At 34.1% G+C, this 15,157-nt stretch overlaps 1 protein-coding gene across 1 annotated transcript in view; it reads left to right on the top strand.

The window, feature by feature from the left end:
- Positions 1-13,775, top strand: part of LOC150097624 (uncharacterized) — a 350,600-nt gene extending 336,825 nt beyond the window's left edge. Inside the window, exon 11 of the mRNA XM_090406960.1 lies at positions 13,223-13,775. Within this exon, the coding sequence (XP_090263086.1) occupies positions 13,223-13,278 (56 nt within the window). The 3' untranslated portion in view covers positions 13,279-13,775. The remainder of the gene's footprint in view (positions 1-13,222) is intronic.
- The last annotated feature ends 1,382 nt before the right edge of the window (positions 13,776-15,157 follow it).

Here is a 15,157-nt window from a genome sequence, read left to right as displayed (position 1 = left end):
TCTGTTGCTGCTTTTGTGAGAATTAGTTTCAAATTTTCCCATTCCTCTTCTATGTCACTTGATTCATGAGTGGTTTCTATTTTGAAGTTTGTGCATTTTTTATATTGCTGTCTAACCCAGGGATCCTGTAATGAAAAAATTTGTAACTCGGTTGATAAGAATTTTAAATTTTATGTATTTTTAGCCAGTTTGATTTAAACCGAATTTTACTCATACCATATAATGATCAGAGTTTAATTCAAAACCTCAATACGTTCTTACATCTAAAATTAACTCCGCTAATTTAAAATTTACAATAATGTAGTCAATTACTGATTTGCATCTTCTGGCTGACACATATATTTATGATTACTTAATCTTGTTCTTATTCTAGATACAAAATTGCCTTCATTCTCTTTCCCTACTTCCCAGTTAATATGCTATGGTTCAAATTCTCCTTACTAAACTTTATTCATTCATTTCCTGTCCATTACTATCTGGATTCTGATAACCTTTATATTTCTTTGGCTACCTATCTCTAAAGCTTAAGCTGTTATGGAAGCCAGGGTATTTGCCATTAGCAGTGACCTCACACACAGTCTACCTAAACACTAGACTATCAGGTAATCCTCACCGCCATGCTGACACCTTCACCTCTTCTTAACCGGTCCATAGGCACTTTGTCTGCAGAAGGAGAACTGGTTAATCAAGCCTTCAAATCTTACTACTTAGTAACTCAGACTGTAACCTCATCCAAGTTTCCTTTTACTGTAAAATAACATTCACCTGCCTGTTTGCAGGTTTGTGTCCTTTTGTGTGGTAGAAGAATAATTGAATAACAGAAATAATTCTTACAACATTGAAGGCCTTCATTCCCTTTCTGCTAATTTCTGACTGCTATCCAAGTATTGGTTCTCCAATAAATGTGCCAAAGAGGTCAAGTAAAAAAAAAAAAAATTCACTACATCACAAGTGGCTCAAGTCAAAATCTCCAGCATCACATGCATACTACACTGTACTCTGCAATAGCCATTCTTCTTCTTCTCTCTTCCATCATCTATGTGGATGATGATGAGGCTGAATGAACTCTTCCCACTTCTGTCAGAGTTTAATTTATGACAGAACTTATTGTTTATTATTTTAACGGTATAATAGAACACAGAAACTAAGTAAATAATTAATTTATTAACTTGATGCTGATATTTCAGCATACAACGACCGCAATTACAACAAGACCTCGTCGTCGTGAATCTATCGTCACTCACCTTAAGCAAAGAAGCCACGACTGCTTTAAGTCGAGGGCACAACTTTGCCATAACTCCCAAGCAAGTTCCAAAAGCCGAAATAATGGCGTCCATCGAACGAGGAATATACGACCTGCCTCCAACAATAGCTAACAACATACGTTTAGATGTGACCAACATCCTAATCAAGTCCAAGCCTCCCAAAAATAATATCCCACATAAGGAATTCATTGCTATAAAAGAGCTACACAACAACAGCCAGATTACCATAACAAAAGCAGACAAAGGAAATGCAACCGTGGTGATGGACACAACTGAATATGAAAACAAAATGCACACACTATTACAAGATCAGTCAACATACAAAATTATAGATCGCAATCCCACCAACACACAAAAGAATAAGGCACGAAAATTATTGAAAAAAGTCACTTCCTGGCCCAAAGACACAGTTAACAAACTCAAACCCTTCCATGTTAAAACACCGAGGATCTATGGAGCATCCAAAAATTCACAAAACAGGCACACCCCTATGCCCAATTGTTGACAGTATAAATAGTCCCACATACAAACTGGCTAGACATTTAGCGAAGCTACTAGCCACTCTCACTAACAATTCTCCCTCCTTTGTCAAAAATTCAGCACACCTAAAAAGCATCTTACAACACCTTACCCTAAAAAGCTCAGACTTAATAGTAAGCTTTGACATCACTTCACTATTCACAAATGTACCACTAATAGAAACCCTCAATCTACTGAAGTCACACTTCCCCCCTGATATATTTGAACTATTCAAATTCACAGTACATGCAGGATATTTCACATGGAAAGGAAAAATACACAAACAAATTGATGGGACAGCCATGGGCTCCCCCCCTTCCCCCCAGCCAACTTTTACATAGAACACCTGGAAAAACAAGCAGTCAATACAGCCACTCTCAAACCAACACTTTGGCTATGCTATGTTGATGATGTGCTTGCTATTTGGCCACATGGCCCTTAGACATTGAAAACATTCTTAGCACATTTAAATAGCCAACATCCAAAAATCCACTTTACTATGGAACTGGAAGCCAACAACTCTCTGCCCTTCCTGGATACACTCATCACACGTCTCCCAGATGGTTCCTTATCATTTTCAGTTTTTAGAAAACCCACACATACAGGCAGATACTTACACAAACAATCACGCCATCATCCTTCTCAACGATATGGCATATTAAAAACCCTAACCCATAGAGCGAGAGCAATCTGCTCCAATGACAAGGCTCTTACTGCTGAACTGACTCACTTACGCCACACCTTCTTGGCCAACAGCTAAAATACACATAAAATAAACAAAATACTAAACACTCCTAAGAAACCCCTCCCACCATCCACCACAGAGAACTACAACAAAACAGTCACCAGCCCTTACATTAAAGGCACATCCGAAAAGATCTCAAGAATTCTCAATAAACATAAACTATGCACTACATTCAGACCATGTAGCAAATTAGCCACCCTCATCCGCTCACCCAAGGACACCATTCCTCCTTTATCACATCCAGGAGTCTACCAAGTACCCTGCTCATGCAATCAAGCCCTACTACGGTCAAACAGGAAGAACTGTGAACATCCGCATCAGCGAACATAAAAGATGCGTCCGGAATTATCATTATGGGAAGTCGGGCCTAGCAGACCATGCTCTGGATACCCCTGCACACAGGATCAACTGGAAAAACACAAAAGTACTACACAGAAACTCGTATAAATCAGAGAGACTGTTCTTAGAGGCGACAGAAGCCCTAAAACACACTCCAAATCTCAACAAATATGGCTGTATTAACTTGCCGAAGATCTGGGAGACAGTCATATTAAGAAAAAACTAGCACTTTTCTAGGACTCTAGTAATATATGATAGCTTTTTTTTTTTTTTCAGATAGAGGGTGCCAAAATCAGGACTCTAGTCTTTGTGTTGCTGCTACAATTTTGTTTAAGTACACCATGTTGTTTTAGTCTCGCGTATTGTGACAAACAGTGTTTTGTGCTCTGAAGATGCTGGTTATAACACCAGCGAAATATCAGCATCAAGTTAATAAATTAATTATTTACTTAGTTTCTGTGTTCTATTATACCGTTAAAATAATAAACAACATGTTCGACGAACACATAAGTCTGTCCACACGTTTATGACCGAACTATTCTGGACAGAATAGTTCTGTCCAAACAATTCTGGACAGAATAGTTCTGTCCGAACAATTCTGTCCAGTTTGGTGTCGCTTGTTGTGATTTGGTTTTCAGGTCCTCTTTTATTTTGTCTATCCATCTAATTCTGGGACGTCCTTTGGATCTTTTACCTTCCAATGTTGTATTCAGGGCTTTAGATGGTAGTCTTTTTGTTCCCATTCTGGTCACATGGCCAAACCATTGTAGTCTTCTTTCTTGGATTTTGTCTATTATTGTTATTTCTTGTTTTAATCATTTCCTTATGTCTTCGTTTCTTAGTTGATCCAGCAGAGATACTCCAAGTAATCTTCTTAGACAACCCATTTCAGTAACTAATAATTTTTTCTCTTCAGCCTGCTTGAGATTCCAGCATTCACTTCCATAGAGGAGTATTGGGAGGACCATTGCTTCATAGATTCTTACTTTTGTTACTTGTTTGATGTCTCTTGACTTCCATATTTTATTAAATCGTTCAAAAGTTTAAGATGCTTGACTAATTCATCTGTTTATATCTTTTATAATTTCACCATTGTACTCAATAACTCCTCCAAGATAGGTGAAGTTTTCTACCTACTCTAGATTCTTACTATCAATTTCAATTTTCGGATTGGTGCTTCTTTTTCCTATTTGTATAATTTTTGTTTTGTCTATATTTATGTTTAATCCAGATTTTATACACTCCCCTTTATCAGAAATTTGCTGTAGATTTTCTTCTGTGCTTGCAAGTAATGCAATGTCTGCAAATTTTAAATTTGTCACATTTTCCCCATATATTTTGATTCCGGAGTCTTCATTGCTTAATGCCTTATTGGTTGCTTCTTCCAATGTAAGATTGGTTGGTTAAGGTGTCTTCCATTCGTACTGCACTTTCAGATTTCTCATACAGATTCTTTATTATTCTTATGGTTTTGTTGGGAATTCCAAATTCTTCCATGGTTTTCCATAGTTCTCTTCTACAGATTGAATCAAATGCCTGATGAAAGTATGAAATTTATGTAGCAACTTTGGTTGTACTCTTTTCTATTAGCTGTCTTAAGGTGAGTAGTTGATCAATTGTGCTTCGCCCTGGTCTGAAACCAGCTTGTTCTTCTCCTAGTGCCGGTTCTGTATATGGCTTAATTTGTTTTTGGAGTACTTTCGTAAAAACCTTACTTGGAATACTGAGGAGACTAATGCCTCTGTAATTATTGCATTCTGTTTTATCTCCTTTTTTGTATATAGGAGTTATGACTGATTTGGTCCAATCAGTAGGCACTGCTTCATTTTTATAGATCCTTTCAAATAATGTTTTTAATAGTTCTAAAAGTTATTCCTTTCCAGCTTTAAGAATTCTGCATGTATTTGATCATGCCAGGTTCTTTCCTAGTTTTGAGTTTTTGTATGCTGTGTGCTATTATTTCTTTGGTAAAGATATTTGTTTCCTCTTCCATTTCAGTGGCTGTAATCGTAATATCCTGGTAGCTGTTTTTATTATATAAATCTTTGAAGTATTCTTCCCATCTGGCCATTCTTTTTGTTTTATTCTCAGTTAGTTGTCCCTCTTTGTGTTTGATCATTATAATTTTTGTTGTCTGTGTCTTTACTAATTTGGTCTCTTTGTTTATATAATCCATGAAGGTTATTTTTTTTTATAGCTTTTCTGCCATTTTGCATTTTTCTTCTAACCAGTTATTCTTGTCTCTTTTAACTAGTTTTCTAATTTCTCTGGTTAATCTATTATATTCATTTCTGTTATAGTTCATGCTTTTCCGTTGATCGCTTAACCTTTTTACTTCATTCGAGATCCAATCCTTTTTACTTTCTCTTTCTGTGTAACCTATTGTTTTTTCTGCCAAATTTAATATTATTTCCTTTAATTTGCACCAATGTTCTTCGATGTTTATATTCTGTTTTAGTAGTTCCTTCAGGTTTTTAGTTTAGGTTCTAGTTGATGTTTTCTTAGAATATTGTTGTCTTGTAGTTTTTTTACATTGAGTCTCCTTTTGATTCTAAAAGTGCTTTCAGATTTTAACTTTATTCTTAGGTTTGCTAATACTAGCTTATGGTCTGATCCACAATCTGCAGAGAAGGATCTGCAGTTTAGGATACTTGATTTCCATCTTTGGTTTACAATAATATAGTCTATCATATTCTTGGTTTGTCTGTCTGGTGATATCCATGTCCATTTTCTTTGGGGTTTTGGATGTTTAAAGAGAGTGTTGGTTATTGGTAGTCTATTATTTGAGCAGAAGTTTAGCAGTCTTTCGCCACGTTCATTGCTTTCTCCATACCCAAACTTTCCGATTACTCTTGGCCAGGTATCCCAGTCTTTGCCTACTTTTGCTTTAAGTCCCCTATTACAATTAGGAGATCTTGACTTGATGTCTGTTGTACTGCTTTTTGCAAATCTATATAGAACTCCTCAATGTCTTCTTCTGATGATGTCGAAGTTGGTGAGTATACTTGAATAATAGTTAGTGATTTGATTGATGTTTTAAATCTTGCTTTAATTATCCTAGGTAAGATAGGATTGTAGGACAATAGAGAGTTTTGAGCCTTTGGTTTTAATATAAGTACTGCTCCTTCTTGGTGTTTGTTGTCCTCCCTGCCTGAAGTTAAGATTTTGTACTGTCCATGGTGGAATTCTCCTTTTCCAGTCCATCTGGTTTCGCAGAGTCCAATCACTTCCCATCAGTAGTTGTCTAATTCATGCAGTAGTATTTCCAATGCTCCTTCCTGGTGAAGAGTTCTTACATTCCATGTTCCTATGCTTGTTATGTTTTTCCTGTCTATTAGGTGATGTTTTGTTCCAGTAGCATATTTTTCGGCTTCACTATCTTGGTTCCCTAATAATGGGCATGACCCTTGTTTGACCAGGCGAGCCGGCATGTATCTTTAGGTTGGTTAGAGTTCATTTGGTTTCAATGGTTAAGTTTTCGTCGTGTCAACCACCACTCATTGACCTGAATTCAGCCACTTTTTTTAGTAGATAGTGGAAACTATGGTTTGAGAGGAAAGAGTCACCCTCTCGCCCTCAAGTTGCTCTAATAGCACTGGGGGAGAAGGAGTAAGAAGTGAGAGAGAGAGTAGAGGGAAAGAAGAGTAGAAGACCAGTCTCCAGATATGATATACCAAGTATATATTGCATGAAGTAAGTTCAGGTCTAGCTTGGGTATCTCGGGTTTGCCATGCCCGTATTCACCAATGTGAGCCCCTGAGCAGATGCCCTGGCCAATAGCCATAAAACCAACAAATTTAAATCTCATTTTGAAAGAGCTAGATGCCAAAAATCAAGCCTTCAAATCTTACTTCAGTGCTGTCAAGAATCATGATCACCAACAAACATCACTCAAACATAAGGGTTACTGGAGGCCTGCCATCTAATTAGTGACCAGCAATAAGAGTTTTGCCATTTTTGATCCACAGTGATGTAGCCATTACCACTCACCTTTGTTTTCAAGCCCTGGAAAGTTTGGAGAAACTCGTGTAGTTGCTCTTACCTTTTTTTGGTGGGGGTCATTTGATGAGGTCTGGTGCAGAGATCCACTCGGCAAACTATCATCTTATGGTCTGCCTTCTACTCTTGGCAATTAGGTCACCAGCTTCTTTCTGATCATTTGTTATTTCATACACCTCCAAATCAAAAAATTAGAATAATCAAAGAAAATATGTTCAATCATTTGCAATTCTACTAATTTATTGCATAGAAAATAATTATTAACAAATATGAATTAGCATAATCTAAATCTATGTACTTTGCAGATTATATTACCATGTAAAGGCATAAAAATGCAATATAAATTATAAGAAAACTGTTATTTGAAAATATTCACAAAATTAGAATAATTTTTGACATGGTTCAAAATATTTCTGATTGGTTTTCAGGGGAGCATAAAAATAGCTTATATTTCAGTAGCTGTGGGACTGACTCGTGTGAGGAATTGCTTGCATGTGGATTTCAGTTAGTCATTTGCTAAATATAGGTCAAACAAGTGACATATTGGAAGCTAAAAGAAGTTTCGTATGGTGTCTCTACACAAAGAAAGCCAAACTCATCAGTTTATAGCTAAGGAATTAAAATGTTCTCAAGCAAGCTTGAGTAGGGTGTTGAGACAGTATTCTAATCATGAGAGTTTTCAAAATAATCACTACAGTAGCAGTCAAAAGGTAATAAGTACATCAAGAGATGAGAGAAGAGTGAAGAATATCGTGAAGAAAAACTGCTTCCAAAGTGTAAGATATTTTCACAGGAGATGAAAAGAATTAGGTGTGAATGTGTCTAAATCTATGATGTTGAGATGACTTCACGTATTGGGTTTTAAATCACAAGTGCCTAAGACAAAGCCATGTATGACTTCCAGGCAAAACGCAGCTAAAGTGCAATGGTGTAAGCACAGACTGTTGTTGATCAAGGGATACATGTTTAGTGTCTTAAGCAAGATGCATTTGATAAAGAATGCATGAAACATTCTGTGAAATTTGCAGCCTCTGTCATGGTATGGGCTTGTATGACTGCAAAGGGTCCAGGTAGGCTGTGTATTGTATAAGAAAGAGTCAATTCCAAAGTGTACCAAGAAATTCTCGAGCACTTTATGTTACTGGCATTGGAAGATTTATGTGATGGTGATTTCCTTTTTTCAGCAAGATTCAGCTTTTTGTCACACTTCCAAGACCACTACTAGATTGCTCAAAGAAAGACAAATCAGTGTAATTCCTTGACCAGCAAACTAACCAGATTTAAACCCCTTTGTGGAGAATTATGAAAAAACAACTTCAAGAAATTGCCCCAAGAGACAAAAATGAACTTGTTTCTAGTCTGCAGGCCATATGGGTATGTTTTGATAAAAAAGGACTGTGAGTCGATAGTAAATAATATGCCCAACTGTTTACAAATGGTCATAAAAGCTAAGGGGGATGCAACAAAGTACTAATTATGTTGTTTCCCTTTGACTGTAATTTTTGTGCATTTATTTTCACATTATTCTAATTTTGTGAATGTTTTCAAATAAAAATTTTCTTATAATTACATTTTTGTGTGTTTAAATGGTTATATAATCTACAAAGTATGTAGACTTAGATGATGCTAATTCATATTTCGTAATAATTATTTTCTATGCAATATATCAGAATTGCAAATCATTCAACACATTTTCTTTGATTATTCTAATTTTTTGATTCAGAGTTGTAGTTGATGGGTTCCTCTCCTCAGATTTCATTACCAGTTCTTGAGTTCCCCAGAGCTCTGTACTCTCATCCATTCTCTGTAGCACAATCATTAGAATCTTCTAGTTCTTCCATAACCCAAAGCCTTAAACTTTGATCTACATCTTCTTGCTGTCCTTCAGTGGAATGGGGATAATATTGTGAATACTACTAAAATTAAGTCCTTGTCACATCTCTTACTAGAAAGACCATGCATCACTTTCCATTACTGTTTATAATACTCAGATCTTGAAACAGAATCAGATGTTCCTTCTAGGGCTGACTTTTCACATCTTGCCTCTCTTGGCACAAACACATCTCAGCTGTAGATTTTTCAGCATCCAAAAAACTTGATAGTTTTCCACTCAAGATACTACTCATCTGTACATCTGCTAACACTGTTATGCATTGTTAATAGTTGTATCTCAAATCTATCCATCCTTGGAATACAGCTTACACATTTGGGATGGAGTACCTAAAACCTCCCTAGGATAGCTTAATGTTATCCAGAAGAGGGCATTCCAATTAATTGATGATTCATCTCTTGCAGATTCACTCATAGAACCATTTGTGCTTGTCTGTTCTCACCAGAAGTGAGGTCAGGAAAGTTTAAAGAGTTAACAGAGCAGTAAGGCTATAGCTTACTTATGTGTATTGTGATGTAGCTTGGTGTTTTTAGTTCATATGTATGTATTCCTGATGATGACCTTGATATAAAGGTTGAAACATCAAGGGTTATTTTTCTTAGTTTTAAGTAAAGTAATTGCTCTAAAATGTGTGTTTGTCTCAATTTCTACGCAATCAATTCTTACTGCCATGTAACCCTGAGATAAATTCTCACAACTATCATGATGCAATCTCTCCATCCATTTAGTAAATCATCTCTGAATACCTTCAAATTCAACATTAAATGTGACTTAACCAGAGGCACTCTCAAAAGTGATAAGGTCATCAACAGAAAGCTTCACTATTTACAGACCCACTAATCCATTAGTAATCATTGTGGATTCTGCTATTTTCATTCCACAGAAGACCTCTTCACTAATCTCCCATCATTGGACACATGAAAAGATCTGGAGAAATGTTTATGGTTGTTCTTGATATTTCCAAGGCATATGACCAAGTCTGGCATCATGGCCTTTTTACTAAGCTATCATCTTATAGTCTTCTTCCTACTCTCTATGAATGGATTACCAAGTTCCTTCTCTGGTCATTCATTACATGCCATGGTTGATGGCTCCCTCTCATGATTTTTCTATCAATGCTAAAATATCCCAAGGCTTTGAACTTTCGCGCACACACTATCCTATACATCAATGATCCTATACATCTCACTAACATCCAATGCTATTTGAAGTTTTACTGATGATAGTAACCCTATTCCTCCTCTTCATTTACAAAGGCTTGTAGTGATCAGCTAACTCAAGCTTCAAAATCTTCTATAGCTAATGTCTTTAAACATTTATCTTTTTGACATTCTGAAATAGGATAAAGATAATTTAGAGAATTTTGATGTTTCCAAAACAGAACCCTGTCTTACTTTCCAGAAGGAAGACCATGCTTCACTCTATTCACTTTTGATAACATACTGCTCATCAAACAATATCAGTTATCTCATCTTGGACTGACTTTCACATATATCATGCCCAGGCATAAACACATGTCCATAGTATCTTCAGCATCTAAAAAACTTGGTATTCTTTTCCATTCTAAAGTTTAATACTTCTTTTCTCTCAGGGTTACATGGTAGTAGGAATTCATTTTGTAGAAATTATAGACACATAAACACACATTTTAGAGCAATTACTTTACTTAAAACTAAGAAAAATAACTCATGTTAGAGCAGGGGTTCTCAAACTTTTTAAATTTTGTACCACATAAATAAGAATCAAAAAATATATGTACCACCATAAAAGCATTTCCCGATTAAAAATCAGTACATCTCAAATGGAGTGTTTATAATCAAAGGATAAAACATTTTAAATTTATATTCGTAAATGAAACTTTTACATTATTATATAATGTAATACATAATACATTTATTTAAATATTTTATGTAAAAATTGTACCACCAAAAATAACGTAATGTATCATTACTGGTACATGTACCACAGTGTGAGAAACTATGTGTTAGAGGTTTAATGGAATATTAACAGCACTGAGAAAGGATTAAAACTAATTTTAATACTTCCAATATTTCGTCTTTGTCACAGAGACATCTTCGGGGATTACAAAAACTTTTTGTAACAACACACACACAAATACAATACAAAGTGAAACTAAAGTCCTATCTAGGTGGTGCGCCCTCTATGGGCATTTGCGGGTGGCCTGGGATGTAAAGAGGGATCTCTGATAATTAAAGTTTCCCACATTTTGGGATGTTTAATGCAACCGTATTTGTTTAAATTAGGTTGATTCTTGAGTGCAGATGCAGATTCAAAGAATAGTCTTTCTTTTTTGAATTGACTATGGTGGAGCATGGTAGTTTTTTTCCAGGAGATCCTGTGGGATGTATCCAAAACATGGTCTGCAAGGCCAGCCTGACCATAATCGTGTTTGCGGATGTAAGAACTGTGTTCTTTTAACTGGATGGATGCTGACCTGCCTGTTTGTCCGAAGTAGACAAGGTTACAGGAACTTGTCTACACTATATACACCAGGTACTGAAAGAGGAGGAAGCTTTTTGTTGTTACAAAAAGTTTTTGTAATCCCCGAAGATGTCTCTGTGATGGAGACAAAATATTGGAAGTATTAAAATTAGTTTTAATCCTTTCTCAGTGCTGTTAATATTCCATTAAACCTCTAACATGAATTCTTCACAGCACACTTAAGCCTCAACACACGTAGAAGAAAAATAACCTTTGATGTTTCAACCTTTATATCAAGGTCATCATCAGGAATACATATATGAACTAAAAACACCAAGCTATATCACAATAGACATAAGCAAGCTATAGCCTTGCTGCTTAGTTAACTCTTTAATCTTTCCTGACCTCACTTCTGGTGAGAACAGACAAGCACAAATGGTTCTATGAGTGAATCTGCAAGAGATGGATCATCAATTAATTGGAATGTCCACTTCTAGATAACATTAAGTGATCTTAGGGAGATTTTAGGTGCTCCATTGCAAATGTATAAGCTGTATTCCAAGGTTGGATAGACTTGAGATACAACTATTAACAATGCATAACAGTTAACAGATTTTCAGCTTCCAAAAAACCAAGTTTTGTGCCAAGAGAGGCAAGAAGTTAAAAGTCAGCCCTAGAAGGAACATCTGATTCTGTTTGTACAAGATTGATGGATGTAATTGAATTTTATAAGTTAGTTATATGGGAGATAGAGGAGAAGGATATTGTTGCACTTTGCAACAAAGTTCTTGTGTTTCTTACATAAAGATTTAATTAATAAAAATTAGTTGCGACTTTAGGACAAGTTAATTAAGAATTTCTGCAAAATGATTATGTAATTCAGCACTACTTGAACATACTAGTAAAATGTGTTTGTGTATAAATATGTGTTAAAATAAAATAAAAGAAATTTTTTTTAAATATTAAGGATGTACCAAAACAGAGAGGAAGAATGCTATATATGAATATTCATAATCCAGCCTGTATGTGGTGAATCTCATTTGTATCAGTTTAGTCATAGTGGTTTATTACTCAGTGTCATTGTCCATCAAAAAAAGTGGGAATTTTGGCAATTCATGAAGTTCTTGCTATCATAGACGGACTTCAGTCTCCTGGTAGAAGACCGATAAATAATGTATAGGAGCTCTTGAGTAGAGAAATTTGAAATGCAGAACTATCCACCATAACAGCATAAACATCTAGAGAGAAAAACTGCCAAGTTTGCAAAGGGTGTAACATAGTAATTTGCTGAGTAGGCCTTTATACTACACACAGACACACCATCAAATGCTTGGAAATGTCAAAGCAACAAATTTGTCTACCTTTGTTATTTCCATGTACAATTATTGCCTTTGAGAAATTGTCATTATACAAACTCAGTTATATCAGTGATGATGATTATTTTTTTTTATCTGGCTTCCACTCATGAGAAGCTTCTATAAACCTATAGTACATTGTACTTTGGTTGGGCTTTATATAAATTTTGTTGCATTTTTTCATTTATTTTTTATGTAGTGCAGTGTTAGTTGGAGAGTAGATATGCTAACCAGACAGAGTAGTTAGTGAAAAAAAAATAAACTGAAAAAACTTTACATCCATTTTGAGATCATTGTTTATATTTTAATAGCCACCATAAAATCTGTTTTCTTGCCATTCATGCAATTTGAAGAGTAAATGAAATATGTATGTTTATAAAATGTTAGGTGCTTTTATTATGACAGCACCGTGAACTTATTTTATTATTATTACTTAATAAAACTGAGTTGTTAGGCACAGGGCAAGCAAACATTCATGCCTTACATGAAATTGAAGCTGACATCCTTTACAGTAAACAGGCAATAGACTTTACTCAGCTGTACCATTTAGCATTTAGCCTGTATTATTCTTATTACATTGTTATTTTCTCACTCTGTGTGCTCTGAAAATAAATATCTTGGAAATGATTCATTGTGAATACAGCAATAAATTTAATTTTTCTTTCAGAAGCAATGGAAAGAGGAATGCTGTATCAGCTACTGAAAAATAAGAACAGCAAATAAAAATTTATTTAAGATGGATATAGGAAGGCAGCAAACAATTACCTTCTGTATTTTAGAATTAAATTGTCTACTAATTTAAATTGCATAAAAATATTCATTCATAAACATGAATTATGTGGAGTAAAGCAGGGTGGATTTTTTAAGTGGCTTATGGATTATATTTATTTGTATAAACAAACTTCCACTATGTACCGTGATACATAAGTTTATTATGAAATTGATTTTCCTGTAGCACATTTGACTTACAATAAGGGTGCCAAATATAGATAGATAGATAATAAATCTTCCACAGTTTGTTAAGCTTTTGACTTATAATTTTTGTTTCTGTTTTCCCTGTAAGCTTATTAAAATTTCCTTTAAATATAAAAGCAACTTTAATGTGATTAATGATATACATAGTACATGCAAAAAAAAAGAAAAACGTATATCATATATGTAAATCATTTGTTCAGTATATATTTTTGTAGTACACTCAATAAAACATTGCTGAGTGATTATTGGGATTATTAATCAGTACATTAATAAATGTATAGATAACACACATTTTTAACCCTTTAATTATTATGACTGAAAATTTAGTTCAGCTAGAATTTTTAAAATTTTTTTTAAATTTAAATCTGAACAGTTTTTATTGGGGTAAGCATTGATTTTACAGAAACTCATCAAAAATAGCTTTATTCTTTTCTGCTGAAATTTGATTTGTTGGTATTAAAGATTTTAAAAGTATTATTATGCCAACTATGAAAATGAATATATTTTGGAGCATAAAATTTCTCATACTTTAAAATCATACCCAAAATAATAGTTTTAGCTGTATCATTTGAATTCAAAAATTACATTTTTAAACTGTAGTTTTATTTTAATTTTTTATTTTTATTTTTTATTTTTTTTGAGAGGGGGGAGCAGATTATCTGCATTCATCTAACTGATACTATTATCTTATGAAGAGACAGTAAAGGAGGAATGATATGGACTGTTTTTGAAATGTAAGATTTTCTTGTTTTTTTATTAACCTGTTGTTTTTCTGATTTAAAAATTTTTGATAGGTCCCAGCTTTAAGATCCAAAATATTATTACTATTGTTCACTTTTAATGTTAACACAAAAAAGAAGAAAAAGTTACTATTATGAAGAGTTTGTTTTTTTTTAAAATTAAATAAGGAACATGTTTCCTAACACAAGAAAATGATTTATATTTATTGAAATAAGATTAATAAGAGAGAGAGAAAGAGAAAAAAAAAAAGCTACATTTATCTAATCAGTGCCATTAACTTATAAAAAGATGTATTAAAATTTTGAATTAGAAAACTTGGAGAAGCGATAAGTAAAATATATTTCAAATGTTTCAGTTCTGTGCACATTTCAAATATCTTTAAAATGCGCATAGTACTATATAGATATTAGGTCATTGTTTCATTCAAGATTTTCTTGATGATGTTTCCATTAAAGGTTAAAGATGCAGTACAATGGTCATATTCACTAAAGGCAAAATGGAGTGCCTTTTAATCTGTTTTATTCCCTTATTCATTATTCACATAAGAATTTATCTCACAAACGTAAACTGTTTACCTTTTGATGTTTTTGATTATCTGTCAACATAAAATATCCAGTGCTTTGGTAACTAAATTCAACTAAATACCAAATTATAACAATTTCTGTGACCATGGAATGTTTTTTTTTTTTAAATCACATTATTTTCCAACATGCATAAACATTCAAATGCAGAAATATTTTGGAGTTAGTCCTGCAAAACATTTCTCTGTCACTGTTATATACGTTAATTCTTATATTAACTGTAAACAAAATAAAACTAGAAATGATCATTCTATAATATTACATTGGACAGCATATGGAAAACTCCTCTTAGTTATTATTGTGGC

This window comes from Typopeltis vanoorti, chromosome 17 (assembly GCF_054136105.1).
Source record: "Typopeltis vanoorti isolate ZY-2024b chromosome 17, IOZ_Tvanoo_1.0, whole genome shotgun sequence".
Taxonomy (NCBI): domain Eukaryota; kingdom Metazoa; phylum Arthropoda; class Arachnida; order Uropygi; family Thelyphonidae; genus Typopeltis; species Typopeltis vanoorti.
This window is presented reverse-complemented; position numbering and strand designations above follow the sequence as displayed.